The sequence below is a fragment of the Jaculus jaculus genome, chromosome 5, assembly GCF_020740685.1.
Source record: "Jaculus jaculus isolate mJacJac1 chromosome 5, mJacJac1.mat.Y.cur, whole genome shotgun sequence".
Taxonomy (NCBI): Eukaryota; Metazoa; Chordata; class Mammalia; order Rodentia; family Dipodidae; genus Jaculus; species Jaculus jaculus.
In genome coordinates this window covers 136776149-136796862 of record NC_059106.1, presented here as the reverse complement: position 1 = coordinate 136796862, position 20714 = coordinate 136776149, and the positions used below count along the sequence as shown (strand labels likewise).

Sequence of the window (20714 nt, the reverse complement as noted above, 5' to 3'; positions counted from 1 at the left end):
TTGCCAGTGCCTTTTAGGCCTGGCTCATTTTCTTCTGCTAAGAGCCTCACCAGGTTTACCTGATGGGTGTTGAGTATGTGGCATCCTCTACTTAGTCCTGTTTAATGTTGGAAGAGCCCACTGGGCCTGCTCACACTGACAAATAAGAAGGCATGGTCTGCCCTATCACACATTGTGAAACCTAGTTGAATGGAGGAGATGGAGGCATAAGGGTGCTTGTAAGAACCTTTGAACAGACAGCCCAGCACCGACGAGTGCGCGCACGGTCTGACGAGCACCTGTACGCCAGGAATGGGGAGCGACCACTTTCAGGGCTGTGATGGGCAGTTGCCACCATGCATGCTCTGTGCATGTCTTTCCATCGGATAGCTTTCTCCGAAGAACGGATGCAGTAGTGTTCATTTTGGAGTCTGACTCTTGGACTACATAATTTGACATCATTTCTAAAGCAGGCAGTAAACAAAGTGAACTCAACTGCTTAGTAGGTTTTAAGAGAACACACTTGACCACATGAGGGGCTCAGTCTGCAAGCCAGCAAGGTTGTGGCTTCCTCATTTGGCTGTTCTTAGGGACTCTTTGTCTTTCCTTTCTCTTTGCTATTAATTCCTGCTTCTTGCTTCCATAACCCTAGAGCTGGCTGTCACATCTCAGAGAGAAAAGTTGGACTTGCTACTGGGCTCTCACTTCATCCGGTTTCAGCATTGCTCCTGAAGCAATATTGTGACTGGCTTCTCTCTGAATAATGGCTCAGAATTTCTATACTTCTGTGGCAGGAATTCCATTCACATATGTACCTGCTTGTACTGGACAGCGAGGTGCTGGGATACAGTATGGTGGATAACGTGAGCATTATCTTATTTGTGGATTTTACATCAATAAAGTTAAAAGCAGATCATGAATATCTGCTATGAATTCAAAAGATCTGACATCTTGGCTGATGCTTAACAATTAAAGGTGCCTGCTTACAAAGCCTAATGTCCTGGGTTCAGTTCCCCAGTACCCATGTAAAACCAGGTGCAAAAAGCAGAACATGATCTGACATTCATTTGCCATGGCAAAAGACCCTGAAGCACACACACGTGCAGACACAAATATGCACACAGGCGTGTGCACTTGCACATAAGTAAATACACAAATAAGATTTCTAAACCCATCTTGTTAATTTTCTTGAAATCAACTGGACGCTTAATTCTCTGATAGCCTAGAGTTAGGAATGCCACAATTTGAGGGTTCAGTTCCATAAGACTGCCCTTATGTCTTGTGATAGTCACAAACAGAACACCACACTTCTGCCCAACCTGGCTACAAATTCAGGGATCCCCATGACCCAACTCTAGGTTCAGCATAAATAACAAGGATAACTCTGAGAACTCAGAAACATTTTATTTACATTTACCAGTCATTATAAAGCTTGAGAGCAGCAAATGGAAAGGAGAAAAGGAAAGCGCTGGTGGGGAAGGAATGAGTGGAATTCTGTTCTCTGGGCTCACCTCCCCCCCCCCTTCTTATGCCTTTCCCAACCCCAAAGAACAGCGCTGGTGGGGAAGGAGGAAGTGAAGAGTCTATGCCCTCTCCAGGCCCACCTTCCTCCCTCTTCCTATGCCTTCCCCAGCCCCAAAGCTCTGCAAATCCCATTATTTTAAGATTTCATTATATAGTCATGGTTGACTAAGTCATTGGTCATTTGTGGCTGAACTAGTCTTCAGGCCCCTCACCTCCACAGAGGTTGGGGAAATGGGGCTGAAAATGTGAAACCTCTACCCTTATTGGTCTTTCCCGTAGCTTACTCTCATTTTAAAGCTTTATGTAAGGGCTCCCAGCCACCAGTCATCTCATTAGCATACGACAGATACTCATCACTCAGGAGATTACAGGGGTTTTAAGAGCTCTGTGCTGGGAACCTGGGACAGAAGCCAAATATATGTCTTTTATTACGTAAGTACTTATAGATGAACTATGCTGGAAGAGCAGAGAATGAGTGTATGCACACCAGATATGAGAGGTCATACAAGACTTCCTAGAAGGGTTGTGTTAGCCACTCCTGTGGGGGGGGCGGGCGGGCGGGGAGTAAGACAAGTTGAGATGCGAGGGTAGATGACGTAAGGAATAATGCAGGCAGGTAGAACCTCATGTGAAACACACACGGCAGCCCTGTTCTGAAGAAGAAAGGGGCGCAGAACTAGAGTCTGAGCATGATTGCATCTAGAGGGTAGAAGAGTGGTATTGCCTCCCTCAAAAGTCTCCCATATTGGGCTAGAGAGACGGCTTAGTGGTTAAGCGCTTGCCTGTGAAGCCTAAGGACCCCGGCTTGAGGCTCAATTCACCAGGACCCATGTTAGCCAGCTGCACAAGGGGGCACATGCATCTGGAGTTCATTTGCAGTGGCTGGAGGACCTGGTGCACCCATTCTCATTTTCTCCCTCCCTCCCTCCTTCCCTCCTTCCTTCCTTCCCTCCTTCCTTCCTTCCCTCCCTCCCTCCTTCCCTCCCTCCCTCTCTCTCTCTCCCTCTCTCTCTTACTCTCAAATAATGTTTTTTAAAAAGTCTCCCACATCTCTTGGAAGTCAGCCTTTCCCCCAGCTCTTGACCCCTGGAAGCCACTGATCAGTTTTGACCTAATTTGGAAGATCATTCTTTTGCATGTGGCAAGCCATTGAATTGCCTTTGTACCTTAGCTTGGAAAGCAGAATCTATCATGTGTCTCTAAGTTTCCTGTTCTGTTCCACTGATCTACATATCTGTCCTTTCTCTAGTACTGTATACCTGTGGTGTCTTAATTCAGGTGTCACCCATAAACTTATGTGTTCTGAGTGCTAGGTCCCCAGCTGATGGTAATTTAGGAATTGGATCCTCCTGGAGGCAGTGTATTGTTGGGGGCAGGTGCATGGCTGTCATAGCCAGCTGCACCTTGCCAGGGTCTGGCATACTCTTCTGCTGCTGTTGTCATCTGATATTGGCCAGGAGCCTCCCCTCAAGCCTATAAACCAAAATAACCACTTCCTCCCACAACCTGCTTTGTTTAGGTGCTTTCTGCCAACAATGAGAAACTGACTGCAGCAATTGCTTTATGGGAAATCTGGTTACCAGGTTATATTGATCCTTCAACTTGGTTCTTCTTTCTAATATTGGACCATTCTGCTTCTGTTGCCTTTCATTATGAATTTTAAAGTCAGCTTGTTGCTTTCTACAATAAAGAAGAAAAGTAAAAGAAAACATGCAAGCCCACTGGGGTTTACTGGGATTATATTGAATCTGTAGGCAATTTGGGAAGAGTTGATATCATAATGATTTTGAATCAGTCCATTAATGTGCATACCTCTCTATTTGAATTTAAAATCTATTTCATCAGTTGTATAGTTTCTAGCATAAAAATCCTGAGCATGTTTTATAGAATTTATTTCTGAGCACTTAGTACATTTTGCTGTTTAGTTAGTCAAGGTTATCTAGAAGGACATAGCTGATAGAATAGATATGTATTATAAATGGATTTTTGTAGATAAATTTCCAGGATATGGGCAGCACAGTCCTACAATGGCTGTCTGCAGGCTGGAGAGTCTGAGAACCGGTGGCTGCTCAGTTCACGAGGCTGGTACCTCGGTATTCCCAGTGTAGCACTGAAGGCCTAGAGTATAGCTGAAAGCTCATTTGTCTTCAGCCCACATTAGGGGTGCTGACAAAACAGGCTCCGGTGTCCGTGGAGAAGCAGCAGGGTAGATGAATGCATCTGCAAGCATGGGCAGCCGAGCCAAAGGCCCTGTGTTCTCTTGGAGCATCTTTACCTATAATCGCCCGCAGGGAGAGCCACTCACTCCAGGGGAAGTCTTCCTCCCACTAGTCCTTCCTAGAAACACCCCACAGACCTGCCTGAGAGAAGTGTTTCTTACTTAATTCCTAGCCTCATCAAATTGGCAATAGAATTTAGCCATCACAAGCCCACCTCTGATCATTTTAACACAAGACCACATCTTACATCATGCTTATTTTCCAAATAAAAACAATAACAAAGTCATAATTCGGCCTAACATGATATACATATCCCTTGTGCAACTGGAAACACACTAGTCTTTCCTCCCCAAATATATAGCAAAGTCCCTGAGGAATGATTAGTCCCTAGTACCCAATAATTTTAATAAGGACATAGGTTTATCAACACTTATGTACTGATATTTCATCCAAGTTTAATTACATACAGAAAAGAAATAGAGGGAAGAAAAATTTATCTTCTTAATATATGCACACTTTTTAAAAATAAAAATAGATTTTTTAAAAAAAAAATCTATTTAAGTCAGAGAAGGAGAAAGAGAATAGATGCACCAGGGCCTGCTGCTACTGCAAATGAACTCCAGACACATGTGCCACTTTATACATCTGGCTTTATGTGGGTACTTGGGAATTGAGCCCACACTGACAGGCTTGGCAAGCAAGCACCTTTTACTGCTGAGCCATATCTTCAGCCCCACATGTTCACAAACACTCTACAAAACAGGATGGATACACTTATGGCAAGTACAGTCCTTGTCTGTAACTGGTTATGTGGTCTTAGCTGATATTTGTGACTGTCTTTCTCTACTATGTGGAGGAGTGACCCACACCTTCATTCTGAATGGTCTCGATCATTTATCACCCTGCCTTGCTTGGGTTGTTGTAGTTTCCTGATGACCTTGATCACAGGACATGGTAACACTAAGGAGACGCTCTAAAGGATCTTCTGCACCCCAGACATCCTCCTCCCTTGTGGAACAGTGGTCCAGTTTCATGTGGGTAGTCTGGACCAGTCACCCTGCTAACACTGTGACTCTTCTCCTATTCTGTTGAGTCAAGGGCATCAGGAACGCTAAGTGGCCAGGGGGATGTCTTAGTTTCTTGCTCAATGGAATGTTCTTTGTATCTCCTGGCAGAAGCATGACTATCTTTGGAACCAAGTCTTCTAGGCCAGCAGAGTATACAGTTGTGGGAACAAGAAACAAGCATCACTTGGGGTGGTGATGAGTGGTACCATTCCTATTTCCACCCTTGATTCCTATTACCATGGATCTTGGCTACTAGAACCATGTATTGGACATTGATTCAGGGCATATATAGCCATCTGGAAAACACTGCTCTAGACCTCCAACCTAGCTGGCACTGTAACTGTTCCTTCCTTCCTTTTCTTTATTTTTTTTTTAAGTTGTTTTTTTTCTTTGAGGCAGAGTCTCATTCGAGCTCAGACTGACCAGGAACTTATTCTGTAGTTCCAGGGTATCCTTGAGCTCACAGTGATCCTCCTACATCTCAGCCTCCAAAATTGTTGAGACTAAAGGCATGCACCTCCACATGTGGCATATAACTTTCTCTAAAAGCCCATCACCTGCTGAGATCACTGTTTGATGAGCATTTACACGGGCCACAGGTATCTTTACATCTTTGGCCCGTTTGGAGAGACGAGCCCACATACCCCTTCACCAAGTGTCTTTCTCACTAGTTTTCTAACTGGGCTCCTTCCAAGTCCCTCTCCACCCAATCAACCTATTGACTACAGCCCACAGGTTGCATCAATATATAACCAGTGTGTAATCAGTCTATAACCAGACATCTGGCCAATATTCCTTCTAAGCAAAATACACAATCATATGCACTGCCCGAAGTTCTGCCCTCATGAAGATTCCCCTTCCCCATAGTCCTTCAGAGTTTCTCAGAAGGGAGCTGTAATGCTGCAATACTCACTTAAGGGTGGTGCATGCCTAGCATACAGTTCCATCTGTACACCAGGCCCTGGTCTCCTCAGTCAACCCATTAGGGCAATGGCAGACAGAGGTGCTGTTTAGAGCCTTAGGCCCTCTGAGTAAATCACAGAAAGTGCCCTTGGGAATTTGGAGCAAGGCCCTGATGTCTTCTGTAGACTATTACTCTCTTTTCAAGGACAATATATATAAAATAATGGTTCTTAAGACATTGGATATAAGGCAGTTAAAGATAGTGATCTTCCAAAGAAAATAAACACATGATTAAAATCTAAGTTTGAGGCTTAGAAGAGGCTCAGCAGTTAAAGGTGCTTGCTTACACAGCCTGATGGCCAACGTCCAATTTCCCAGCACCTATATAAAGCCAGGCGCAGCATGGTGCATGCATCTGTGATCCCAGCACACCTAGCACAGTGGTAAGTGGAGCCAGGAGAGTCTAAAGCTTATGGGCCAGACTTGTGGCAACAGCAAGAGACCCAATCTAAAAGAAGGTGGAGCACAGACAACTGCTCTGACCTACACACACAATTAAAAAAAAAAAAAAAAAAAAAAAAAACTAGCATTGCCCATTGCCCACAGATTACTGCCTGGAGAAACTAGCTAAACCATGAGTTAGACTGGGAGAACAGATGCAAGACTCATCAGTCTTTCTCAGTCAAGAAGACAGAAGTAGGAGTCCAAGAATATCAAGATGGCTAGGGTTTGCAGACAAGAGACTAGAGAACAAGAAACCAAAGAAAATAAGAACAAGAGATGTGAGGAAACTACTTGAGTTAAAAAAAAAAAAAGTACCACCCAGGGCTGGAGAGATGGCTTAGTGGTTAAGCACTTGCCTGTGAAGCCTAAGGACCCTGGTTCGAGGCTCAATTCCCCAGGACCCACGTTAGCCAGATGCAAAAGGAGGAGCATGCATCTGGAGTTTGTTTGCAGTGGCTGGAGGCCCTGACGTGCCCATTCATATTCTCTCTCTCTCTCTCTCTCTCTCTCCCTCTCCCTCTCTCTCTCAAATAAATAAAATTAAACAACAAAATTTTTTTTAAAGTACCACCCAGAAAGATTATCTGGAACAATGTCTCAAGCTGCTGTAGAGCTAGGAATGATGTCTGTTCCCACCAGCCCATCTAGAAAGTTTCATCACTTACAAGGCAGCATTAAAACTACTAAAGTAGGTCTTACCTGGTGGAAAGAGAGGGCGCCAACCCTAGTGTAAGTACTCCCATGATCAAATCTTAAAAGCAAACCCTAAAAACATCAAAGTATTTTCAGACATTTTAACCACATTCCAGAAGAAAGCTGAAGGGTATATTAAGAACTTAAAACATATCTAACACCTAACAATATAAAATTCATAGTTATGGCACTTGGTTAAAAATTACCAGGCAGGCAAAGAAGGAATGTCATAATGAAAAGAAAAAAAAAAATCCATTGAAAGTTTCTGTCCCAGAAATGACACAGGTGATAGACTTGACAGGGACATTTAAAAGTACTATAGTCATACTCCATACGTTTAAGAAACAAGAGGAAAAATGAACATATTAAATTGAGATACAAAAGTTAGAAAAAGGTATGAGGAGATGGACTGGTGGTAAAATGTTTGCCATGCAAGCATCAGGCCCTGAGTTTGAATCCCTAGAACCCATGTAAAAGTGCACAGTGTAGCACCTTGTGCCAGGAGTCCCAGCACTGGGAAGCTGGAGACAGGAGAATCCCTGGGGCCTGTCAGCAAGGTTGTTAGCCCAATGGGCGACGTCCAGATTCGGTGAAAGATTCTGTTTCCAAAAGTAAAGTGAAGAGCAGTTAAGTAAGACACCTCATGTTGACTTCTGGCCCCCGTGCACACGTGTACCTGCACATACATAAACATGTATGCACACTACACACATACACAAAGTCAGAAAAAGTCAGTCGAGCATCTAGAGATGAAAACTGCAATGTCTAAGATGAAGAATACACTTGAAGAGGTTATCAGCATCATGGGCATTGCAGAAGAAATGGGACTTTATACCAGCAGAGGGAGTAAGTCTGGCCTAATGCTGATACTTATCCAAATTTGGTGAAAAACATTAGCCTATGGATGCAAAAAGTTAATAGTAAAATCACCACATACCTAGTTACATCACAGTCACAGTCAAACTGCTGAAACCAAGGCTTAAGGCTTTAAGGGCTTAGGAGATGGCCCATACTTGAAGGCACTTGATTGCAAAGCCTGAAGTCTGGGTTAGAGTTCTGAGACACTTAGGGAAAGCCAGACAGGCATTTGTTTGCAGCAACAAGAAACCTTGTCATGCATACACACACACACATGCGTTAATAAATAAATAAAACAAAAAGTTTTGAACTGCTTCTAAAGGATCCAAGGATAAGGCAATGGTGGCTGACTTCTTATTTTAAGAAAGTGAAGGCTAGAAAAGCCACATGATGCCCCATTATGGACCCAGGCCTCAACCTCATCAAATATTCCTAGACACACTTTAGCTCAGGTCAAAATTGGTTGTCAGATGACATTTGGTATCAGAAAGTTGTTTTTTCTTTAGTGTGTGTATGTATGTGTGTATATTAAGGGAAGCGGGAGGCATGTGCCACTGCGCACATGGGACGGTCTGGGGACAACCTCTGGGTGGTATATGTCCCCTCCCTCCACCTTGTGTGAGACAAGGTCTCCTGTATTGTTGTTTTGCTTCTGACTTCTCCTAGCTCTACCTCCCCATTGCCATGGTCACATGGGGATCACAGACACACACACCACTTTGCATCCAGCTTTACATAGTTGCTGAGGAATCAAACTTGTGTTGGCAAGCTCACAAGCCAGCACCTTTGACTGCTGGGCCATCTCCCCAGCACTCTGTTTTTGCTTTGTAAAAAATCCTTTTGGGGGCTAGAGAGATGGCTTAGTGGTTAAGGCACTTGCCGGCAAAGCCGGAGGATCCAGGTTCGACTCTCCAGGACCCACGTAAGCCAGATGCACAAGGGGGCGCATGCATCTGAAGTTGGTTTGCAGTGGCTGGAGGCCCTGGCAGGCCCATTCCCTCCCTCCCTTCCTCCTTCCCCCCCCCCTTTGCCTCTTTCTCTCAAATAAATAAAATATATTTTTTAATTAAAATTAAAAAATCCTTTTGGATTTAGAGCTATTTAGCTTTTAGAAGTGTATGTCAGGAGAAAATTTGATAATAATTATTGTTAAATGTTTGTACTATTTTTAAGCAAGGAATTACTTGAATATGTCTTAACAGAAAGCAAGCTTTGTGACAATGTTTATGAATGTTTATGACAACCTTTTAAATAACTTAAAAAATGAATGCAAACAAAATATCCAATAGCTCACAATTGGTTAATTGTGTTTGTGAATACAATGAATGAACTGCTTTGTAACCATGAAAAAAGTCACATTCTAGAAAAATATAGTGAAATAATATCATTGCCTAACATAGAAAGATCACAAAAGAGTATGATTCCAAATGGTAATCATAGCTACTGTGGTGTGGCTTGACTGTGATTTTTTTTTTTTTTTTTTTTGGCCTAGCAGCTAGTTTTACTACTTGTTAACCATTCTTAAGTGGCTTTTTGGTTTTTTTATTTCTTTATTTGAGAGAGAGTGAGTATGGGGTGTCGGGACCTCTTTATACTGCAAATGAACTCCATACCATGTGCCACTTTGTGCCTGTAGTTTTACATGGGTTCTGGGGAATTGGCCCTGGACTGGCAGCCTTTGCAAGCAAGTGCCTTTCACCACGAAGCCACCTCCATAGCCCTTTTTTCTTTTAATTTTATTGACAACCTCCATTTATTGACAAACTCCATTATACATACACACAGTGTCCCCTAATCATAACCCACAGTCTTTTGCCTGCCCTCCCCTGTCTCACCTCCATTAAATCCCTTCTTCTTTCCAACTAGTCCCTGTTTTGTTTTGATGTCATTAGGGCTTTTTGCTATCATATTATGCAGGCCTTATGTAAGTAGTGTCCGGCATTGTGAAGCCATGAGTGCAATGGTCACTTAGTGCTGACTGTGATTTCTGCTTGCCTTTTTTATAATTCTTAAATTTCCATCCATGCATATGTATTTTATAATCAGAGAAGGTAATAAGGATGATATTCCTATTGTGCTTAAACTTCAGCTCAGATTATGTCAGAAATCATTTCTTCATAAACAGAGATCACAAAAGGTCAGCATTATTAAGGCCATATCTCCAAATGTCATCTATATCCCCAAATCTGGTGTCTGCACCCCTGCACTGCCTGGGGCATTTCCAGGAGGAATCCTGTCAAATAAGATCTTTCCTGAGGGATGCTGGTCCACTTCTGTTGCCACATCAAACACTTTCTGACTTAATCTCCAGAGAACAGACTGCTCAGATAAATTGTCCACCACCACATCTAGTTCCTGGCCCATTTTAAAATGTCTACAGATCCTTCCATGAGGTCATTTTTTAAGCTTAAATATATACTTTTCTTTGAAAAATCTATTTTTTTCCCTTTTCAAAAGGAGCATAGCAGGAGTTAAAATTGGATCACTTTTTGCAAGCTACATCATACATCTGGAGTGAATTCCAGAGTATTAATGTCATGGTATGTTACACCAAGGACTGTCAAGTCCAATTTTTGCAGACTTGATAAATCTGAAAGGGCAGTCTGGAAAGCCAGCAGTTTTGATCCTTAAGCCAAGGTATGCTTTCTGAAGTCATTCTTGAAGTCAGAGAGAAAAGGTAACAAAGCCTGTCACATGGTCCTACCTGCATGGTGATGTGCCAGTGATGAAAGCTGCCTCCTCCTGTGTACTGCGGGATCTTATCATTACACTGTCCGAGCGAAGAGTCCTGAGACCCTTAGGGCAGCTCCTCACCCAGTGCCTCTTACTCTACATTCTCAACACAGCATCTAGTTTCTACCAAACTACTTATAGTAATAATTATACCTTTATAAATAATAAGTGGCTATTCAGATACAGATGCACCTCTACTTAATGTGTGCTGGAATTCACTATGCTAATTTTATTGTAGAAAGATGTTTTATTGTAGAAGGATATTTTATAAGACATTCAATTTCTCCAATTGATATATGCCATTCATATTTTCTGTTTCACCATGAGTCCATTTTTTTAAGTTCTTTAAGTTGTTTATCAGTTTTGTTGATGTTTTCAAAGGACCATCTTTTGGCTTACATAATTTTCTGTTACTGTGTTTTACTTTTTATTTCATTATCTCCACTCTTCATTATTTCCTTTTACTTAGTTTCATTTTATTTTAAACTTCTTTTTCTAATTTCCTTTTTTTAATATTTTATTTTTATTTGTTTATTTATTTGACAGAGAAAGAAAGAGTGAGTGAGGAGGAAAGAGGGAGAGAGAGAGAAAGAGAATGGGGATGCCAGGTCTCCAACCATTGCAGACGAACTCCAGCTGCCTGCATCCCCTTGTGCATCTGGCTAACGCGGGATCTGGAGAATTGAACCTGGGTCCTTTGGCTTTGCAGGCAAATGCCTTAACCTCTAGGCCATCCCTCCATCCCAAATTTCTTTTTTTTTTTTAATTAAGTAGACACTTTATATGGACACATCATGTATTGGTACCATCATTTTCCTCCTCCTTACCCCAATCCCACTCTTCCACTGAGGGCCCTCCTCAACGGGATTACTTGTCTTCACCATGAAGGTGTAGGCTATGAGATAGGAGAGCAGCAGTCAGTCATTGTGGCGGGAGGCAGTAACTCTGGATATTCCCTCCCGTTCCATGGCTCTTACAATCTTTCTTCCCCCTCCTCTGCAAAATTCCAAGTCTTGGCATGTGTGCTTTAAGTCTATTTCAGTGTTATGCTCCCAGCAGCTCCTGAATTTCTGCTTTGGTACCTTATGAGCATCTTCAGTGTCTGTTTCTGTCACCTGGCACTAGCTGTCAGGCTCACCATGGAAGCATCACTCTTGCTCATTTCCAGTTCCGCTGTGGTTTCACCTGGGCCCTGGCTGATGTGTGAGGGGTGGTTTATCTCCTCAGTTCTCCCTGCCTTCTGAAAAAGAAAAGCAGATTCCCCAATGGAGAAGGATTTCTGCACAGGTTAACTAGATTAAACAATGAAAATTACGAGAGATTTTGATGTGTGTAGCCTCTCTTTTGGCAAAAGACTAGTGGGAGCTTCTCACTGGAGTCCATGATCTTGATCTCCATAGGAGTCTGACTTGGTTCCCAGTTCCAGCTAAGGGTTCCTTTTCAGTGAGCAAATCTCTTAGCCAATCAGAGAACCATTGGTTACCCACGTGAGCTGGGTGCGCCTATTGTACAGGCGTGTCCATCTTGTCCAGCTGGTGGCTTTCATATAGCAGTGTCCCCTGCCAGCACACAACATTGTTGGCCATTTTCCCTTAGCTCGTGTAGCACTTTCCAGCACTATATGGGCAGACCATCTGGAAACTAGCTAGCTTCCTTCCAGATTCCAGCAGGTTCTCTCGATGTTCTATGTCTATGTCAGCAGCATGTGGTGTCTTCAGCAATAGAGTCTTACCTTTTACCTCAGGCAGGTAATCAAGTGCTTTGACCAATCCCCCACCACCACCACCATGGAGTCTTTGGGACCTCATGGTTCTCTCCAATCAACAGCTCAACATGGGCTGTAACCAGTTTCCGGTACTGGGAGTTACAGGCCACAGCCAAATGTTTTAGGGTTGGGCTTCCTCCCACCCTCTCCAGGGCCCTGCTTACCAAACAATCCTTGCATGCTCCTGCTGAGGGTTGTATCTTTTAATCTGCTCTCCTGGAGAAAGCATGGTACCATTTTACATGTAATTTTGTGTGTATATCTCCCCCACCCTCCCATTCCCTCTCCCCCACATACTTCCATACCTTATTATCTGACCCTCAAGTTGCCTGTCAGGTATGCATGCAAGTCAGTGTGATCCAGGTTAGGAACCACAGATGAGGGAGAGCGTGCAGCATTGGTCTTTGTGGCTTGTGTGAATTCACTCAGTATGATCTGTTCCAAGTCTGTCCATTTTCCTGTAAATTTCATTGTATCATGATTCCTCACTCCTGAATAGAATTCCATTGTGTATATGTGCCTAATCTTCATTATCCAGTCATCAAACAGTAGACACCTGGGTTGATTGCAATTCTTAGCACTTGTGAATTGAGCAGCTGTAAACATCGTTGAGCAGATATCTCTGGAGTGAAGTAGATTTGGTAGATACCCAGTAGAGGAATAGCTGGGTCACTTGCTAGCTTTATTTTCATCTTATTCAGAAGGCTCCAGATTGATTTCTACAATGGTTGTACAGGTTTGTACTACTACCAGTAGTGAATAAGGGTTACTTTTTCTCCCACATCCTTGCAACATTTGTTGTCATTTGATTTTTTAGTGATCGCCATCCTCACTTGAGTAAGGTGGGATCGCATAGTTATTTTAATTTGCATTTCCCTGCTGGTTAAGGATGTTGAACACTTTCGCAAGTGAGTATTAACCATTTGTATTTCTTCCACTGAGAATTCCCTATTCAGTTCTCTGCCCCATTTTTTGAGTGGATTGATTTGTTTTTGTTTTTGTTTTTTGTTTTTGGTTTTTGTTTTTGTTTTTGTTTTTGTTTTTGTTTTTCAAGGTACGTTTTCACTCTAGCCTAGGCTGACCTGGAATTCACTATATAATCTCAGGGTGGCCTCAAACTCACAACGATCCTCATACCTCTGACTCCCAAGTGCTGGGATTAAAGGCGTGTGCCACCACGCCCAGCTGTTTGATTTAGTTTTTTAGTTCTTTATGTAGATTCTAGATACTAAACTTTTGTCCGTGTGATAGCTGGTAAAGTTTTTTCTGCTATTCTGTGGGTAATCTATTGGCTCTGTTCATGGTATACTTGTCTGTACAAAAGCTTTTTAGCTTCATGAGATTCTACTGGTTTAGTGATTGTTTAATTTCCTGAACTACTGGGGTATTGCAGTGGCTGGGGCCCTGGCACACCCATTCTTTCTCTTTCTGACTCTCTTTCCTTATCAAAATAAATAAAATAATAATGTAAAAAAGGTAGAACAGATCCCAAAACTTGGGGTTCATAAAAGGGGAGGGCCCCCTGAACTCCAATCCTGCATCAACGACACATGGGGATCTGTTAGTCCCCTACTCACTCCACTGTGGAATAGAAAGCCAAGGCTCGCTCTTGCTGCACATATGCACAGGGTCCCAGCCAGCCCACACCAGCAGCAGAAGTACCGGAGCCCAGGCCTGCTCACGCCGAATGGCCACACCCACCAGGGCAGCGGTACTAGGACCTGGGGAACCAGGATCTCAGGCCTACTCACGCCACACACAGGCTCCAGCCACCCCACATCAACAGCCTCTTTCTAATTTTGTTTTTAAATATTTCTAGTTGATGCATGTATGTGTGCACGTGTGCACATACACACATACATCTGGATGCAGCAGGCTCTCTAGTCACTAAAAACAAGAACCAGATGAATGCACCAACTTTTTTCACTTTGCCTGTGTACTGAGGAATCAATCTAGGCTTTGCAAGCAAACACTTTTACCACTTAGCCATCTTGTCCACCCCTCTTTGTAGTTTCTTAAATTAAAAATGCAGATCCTGGGCTGGAGAGATGGCTTAGCAGTTAAGGAGTTTGCCTGCAAAGCCAGTGGACCCAGATTTGACTCCCCAGGACCCATGTAAGCCAGATGCACAAGGGGCCGCATGCATCTGGAGTTTGTTTGTAGTGGCTAGAGGTCCTGGTGCACCCATTTTCTTTCTCTTTCTCTTCCTGCCTATTTCTGTATATCTCTCTCAAATAAATAGATAGAAATAAAATATTTTTTTAATGCAGATCCTTTCTTTTTTATTTTCCAACATACCATATAAGGCTATAAATGTATGTCTCAGTGTTTTAGCTATATTCTACAACTTTCTTGAAGTGGTCTTTGAGGTAATAATTGATGAACACTACACTTAAAATATACAGACTTGAGAATTCCACACCACCACACTAAGGATAATGCCCTTCCCCATCCAGACTAGTTTGCATTTTTTAGAGTTTTAGATATGCCATGCTCAATGAGCTTGAGGCTGGTCCACACTGTAGGGCGCAGGGGGTCTTTCTTCTCGCTGCCCTCTCCCCTGCCACTGCTCTCCCCTTCCACGATGGATCGCCATTACCAACAAGGCTCCAGAGCTGGGCAGTTTCATACCATGTGATTCAAACCACTGAGAACATCATTTTATTTTTCTTACCCTCATCATATTTTCTTTTGCTAACGTAGGTCACACACTAATTCAAGCTGACCTGGAGGTAACTCTATAGCCCAGACTGGCCTCAAGCTCACAGTGATCCTCCTACCTCATCCTCCTGAGTGCTGGGATTATAGGCATGAGCCACCGTGTCCGGCCACTCTCATCTTGACTAGTTACTGAATTTTGACCTACAGAAAAATTTTGAAAGGACTTCTCATAAAAACCTGAAAATACCTGTTTTTACCAATTTTAGTTAAATTATTTTGAATGGAAGTCAAACAAAGCTAGGCTATATATTTTTTAAAAAGTACTGAAATGTTACCCTTCTTTCAGGTAAAAGTGTCTCCATCATATCACCAATCCAAAGGGGACCGTCCTCCTAAGAAGGTGAGTTTTAAAGGCAAAATTCTTAACATTTGCTCCCTCCTCTGTACTCATTGTCCTTTCTCTCCTGTGTTGACAAGCTCTTTAATGGCCGTGGGGTGTCGTCCTCTTAAGGCTTCAGGTTCTGTCTGATTGGATGCTTTCATGACATGGTGCCAGGATCCCTGGACTCTTCCAGAGCAGACAAGTGATACCCAGCGTCCGTCTCCTGGTACCTAGGGCCTGTCAGCGTTAGGGGATTACCATCCTCTATACAAGGGATGGCTTCCTGCTGCCAGTGAGCAGTAGCAGACAACATATTCTAAGGGAAAAGCTATATACTTTTTCTTAATAACGTGCTTTGCCTCCAGATAGCTGTGCCTCAAATAAACTAGCGGGAGATATTACATTTCAGCACATGCCACATAAGAAGCCCTCAGTAAGTGGTGTAGATCAGGCCTGTCACCTGCGCCTCCTCAGTTCCAGCCAGTAAACTTTGTGGCCCAGTTGCGCTGAGTCTTTCACGAGCAATAGTCAGACGCTGCTAGAAGAGTCGCTCCCATTTGTTGCCTATCTAGATGCACACAGTGCATTAAAGACTGCGAACAGGCTGACATTTCTGCTGTTTTCTGGTACCATTTTTCTTCTGATAGTTGAAGCATTTTCTTTCACTGCCTTTTTTCTTTCAATGTTGGCTAGCATCTGTGTCAGCAAAGGATTGTAGAACAAAAATAACAACTTGTTGGCTGGCTTGACTAACAGCAGGTTTTAGCTTCAAAGCAGTGTGCTGGAAACGGGTCCTTTTTCTCTGCCTGCAAACCCCCTGAGACTTTCCAAAGGAGAAAGAATAAAAACAAACTGCATTGCCTGAAAAGCCCGCAACACGCCGTCCACAAAAGTGTCTTGCATTCTTGTCAAAGCAGCATGGGCAGGCGAGACTGAATGGAGGGTTGCAGCTACGCAGAGCCTCCCATGCTACTGTGGGGAGCTAGACGGAACCTGTTTCAGTCAGCTTCACCTTACTACAACAAAATACTAAAGACGGGTACTTATAAAGAAAAAGATTTATTTAGCCCACAGTTTTTAGTTTTTTGGTTTGGTTTTGGTTTTTCAAGGTAGGGTCTCACTGTAGCCCAGGCTGGACTGGAATTCACTATGTAGTCTCCAGGTGGCCTTGAACTCATGGTGATCCTCCTAGCTCTGCCTCCCAAGTGCTGGGGTTAAAGGTGTGTGCCACCGTACACAGCTTTAGCCTACAGTTTTAGAGGTTGAGGTCCAAGACCCGACTGCCTCACAGATTTTGGCTTCTGGTAAGGGTGGCGCATCTTGGCAAAAGCACATGATAAAACATGCTCATACCATGAGCCAGAGAGAGGATGAGCCTGGATCTCACAGCTACTTCCAAGGGTATCCATCCAGTGACTCAAGGGTCAGTGGTCACCCAGGAGTTGAAGTGTAAACTAAATAGCACACACGTAGTATAATACTGTAATTGGTGTGGATGGCCCTTTAACATATATATCATAAAAGGTGCCTATCCCAGGCTAACAGGTCAGGGAAGGCTTCAGAGAGGAAGAAACACTTGATCTGGCCTTGACTACGAAGGGAAAAGGTACCCCAGGGACACGTGGATAAGCATAGCACAGTGGAGGAAATGGGAGTGGGCTGTGCATCTTCAGTATAAACCTCAGGGGAGTCTGGTGAGAGACATGTGCAGCCAAGTCACAAGTCTGTGATTGGTGACATTTTGTCTTGAGGATGAGTTTCCACCAAAGGTAACTGGAAAGTCAGAGCACCAAATGAAGGAGGACGACAGTCATTCGTGTAAGGAAAAACAGGTCCTAACTTTAGGCTGTATTAGTGAAGTAATGGGATTAATTCAAATCTTACCTCAAAGATGCCCAACCTTATAGCTTCTCTGGGCCACAGTGGACAAAGAATTGTCTGGGCCACAGGCACTAATGAAAGCTGATAAGCCAAAAGAAGGTCTGTGTACTTTCTGTGATATTTGCCACCATAGATAAGCAAGCAAGCCCTCGCACATTAATGCTAATCATGCAGCATTCCACTGAGAGTCTTTAGAAATCCTTAAGCAGGTCCCGAGTTTGCGATCATTAATAAAATGAACATGTCTATCTAAGTAGTTGTATTTGAGAATATCAGACTTGATATTCTGAATACCTGATCTGATGAAAGTAGTTGTAAGTCTCAGTGAATTATCAAAGTGCTCAGCAGATATTTTGGTTCCACTTTTACTCTCTGTGCTTCATTCACGAAAGTAGCTGCTCACAAATGGAGGTGCTACCAAAAAGCAATGGTCTGCATAAGACATGATGGTGAATCTAGGGATATTTGTCTCTGGGAAGATAGGACCTATAAAAGTCTGGTACAGATGTAGGAGGATCGCCATGAGTTTGAGGCCACCCTGAGACTCCGTAGTGAATTCCAGGTTAGCCTGGGCTAGCGTGAGACCCTATCTCAAAAAAAAAAAAAAAAAAAAAAGTCTGGCACAGAGATGTGATCAAGTTTTTCTTTAAGTCAAATGTCAAATTTCAGCTCTATGTGTCCCATTTGGAGACTGGCAGGTAACATGTTTGTGTTTGCCGAAAAAGGAATCATAATTACACCAAATTATTATTTTCCCAGAGATACTGAAATCTGTTTTCAAAATCTTGCATCAAGTGAAAAGCGAGGCTACATTTTTTTTCACTATTAACAGGACTATGTTTAGCCAATATGTCAAGTTGCATAAAAATTATTTGCCTTAATGTGAGCTTGCCATAATTTCAGTTTTATTTGGAATGCTGTTAAGATTTTTGAAGCCATGTTGGTTTTCGCCTTGAAGACACATATTTAAATAAGCAGTTTTGTCACTTATGTTTCCTTTTATATTGATAAGAACCATGTAGTCATTCAGTCTTCATCAAATGAGATATATGAAAGAATCCCACAGGACTCTGGATGTGTGTGGGAAAGAAGGAGAAAAGGACGTCCCTGGCGCGTAACTAGAGGAAGAGCATTAAAACAGCATTGCTGACCCAGGCTCCCGAGCCCCGCGTGGTCAGTTTCTTGCTATCTGCTGTGAATCGGCAGTATTCTGAGTGACTTATGTGAAGATCAGTATGAAACTCAACACCTAACCGTGACTTCCATGATTGTCTTCCTATGTGTATGCTCGTGTGTGCATACATCCGTCTACAAGCATTCTGGTCCTTGTCCTCTTTCCAAAGTTGCCCTGACAGATGGAGCCAGCAGTGTCTGGTGAACAGTGACTGCCAAAGCGACAGGTGCAAGAAACACGAAAGACACCACCACATTGGTGACCTGTCAGTGTCTGTTGACCCATAACTGAAGGAATTGTCAACAGTAGACCTGCTGACTTCTTGGGACATACATCTCATATAGGAGTCACATTCAGAATGTCACTGTTTGACTCCACTGCCACAAGTGGCCACATTACACAGCATATATCTTTCTGCCTTCATTTTAAAGAAAAGCTTACTATATGAGTATGCACAGAGCCTGGAAGCAGTATATACCTGTCTTATGTGTATGAAATTTCTCAATTCATTTCAGCTAACTTCAGTAACAACGTTTCCCCTAGAATCTTTTCAGTGTTTCATCATGGATTACCATAAACTATAAAGCCTAGAAGCACTGCTCTTGGGTGGAAATTCACAGGAAAGTGCATTACTAGTAACCTCCGGGAAAGATGCAGATTAGAGTTATTGACAGCGGTCAAGGCGGCCTAAAGCAGCTTCGAGTTAGCTGACAGCAGCATCGGAGACCACTGACCTATGATGCATCTGCTCTTGACTACTAAGAGACACCCACTAAGAATTATTATAGCATCATTGGGACTGATACATGCCCCGCCGCCATCTTGTAACGCTTGCTCGCAGAAGCCTGCTGTGCTTAGTGAGCTCTCTTGGTGTGATCAGCCGTATCAGCTGGTTTGTCCTCAGAAGGCTGAAGGGCAAAGACTCCTTGGGCCCGTGGTGTCACTGAACCATCTGCAGTTGACATTGTCCCCTGGGTAACTTCTGGCTGGTAATAGGACCCCGAGGCCCCTGGAATTCAGTGAGAATCATGAGCAAATGCGGTTGTGAAGGAGTGGCAACCTTTCCAATAGTGTGTGAGAACTCAGTAAAGACTCATCAAGCCCCCTTAGACGCCAGGCTTGGGGAGGACAAAAGCTTGGTGATTGGTCTAGTTCTTGCTCTCAGCATACTTGCGGCGTGATGGTGATTGAACTTCAGTTGAGAGCCAAACCTCTGAGAAATTGCTTTGCAGTTTCTCAAATATCCAAGTGTATTACAAGACTATGTAGCTGATTTTTCTTATTCCAAATGTTCCAATGAAGTGAAGTTTTTATAGCCCAATTTCTAGTCTTGCCATTCATGTCAGAAATATAGACAACTGCACCTGGTCATGGTTTTTTATTGAATTTTAGGGAATTTTGTTTTTTACAGGAAAAAGCCTCAGCGAGCTACTGTCTCCATAACAACAAGAAAGCTGAGCAAAGTGTCTCTGCTAGCTGATAGTTTTCACAAATGTCAAGAGAAGCATGATATTTGAAAGGCACTGAGATGGGGACTGTAGAGATGGCTCAAAGCCGTCCTGTGCAAGTGTGAGGGTCTGCAGACGACTGAGAGACCACCGCGTTCAGTCCTCAGGAGCCACATACACAGCCGGGCACGGCCACACGTACCTGTAACCCCAGTCGGGCAGAGGAGCAGAGACCAGAGAATCACCAGAGCTCATGAAAAAGTGGCAAGCCCTCAGATGTAAGAGGCTGTGGCTTAAGCAAGACTAGTAGATGGTGATGGTGAGGACCCCAGACACTGGACTTCAGCTGCCACAAGTGAGCATGGCGCCCTGCATGCCTCACCAAGCCCACACTACATATATAAGCAAAAACAATCTTTGTTTTAAAAGCACTGGGATAAATGCAGTATTTTCCTTTTTGTTCGTTTGTTAGCTTCTTTGAGCCAGAGACTTGCTGGCCTGGAATTCTCACTATGTAGACCAGGCTGGCCTCAGACTCAGAGTGATATTTCTGCATCTGCTTTCTGAGTGCTGGGATTACAAGTATGCACCCACCATATTTGGTTAAATGCAGCATTTTCTAGGCACCATTTCGTGGCTTAAGTAAAGCCTCTCATTTCACCTTTAACTCTTGCCTGTAAAGATACAAGTCCTCGTAAGCAAAACCCTTGAAGAATTCCTCATCCTTAGACTATTTATCATAGTCATATTATACCCAAATGTGGTTTCAGTGCCTCTGCTGACTGAAGTAACAAAACCAAGGAAACAGAAGGCAAGATTAGATATCTGTGTTTGCACAGGAGTATCTGAAGACTTCAACCAGCCAGGTGCCTTTATGCTAATGTGAAGAGCTGTTGTCTAGTTAGCTTCAGACAGCCACTGAT

The 20714-nt window shown here is 43.3% G+C and overlaps 1 protein-coding gene across 2 annotated transcripts in view; it reads left to right on the top strand.

Moving 5' to 3' along the window:
* The window catches only part of Vps8 (VPS8 subunit of CORVET complex), a 252603-nt gene that overhangs the window by 210140 nt on the left and 21749 nt on the right, over window positions 1-20714 (top strand). For both annotated transcript variants that reach the window (XM_004654317.2, XM_004654316.2), the window contains one exon: window positions 15253-15306. In XM_004654317.2, coding sequence (XP_004654374.1) covers window positions 15253-15306 — 54 coding nt within the window. The remainder of the gene's footprint in view (window positions 1-15252; window positions 15307-20714) is intronic.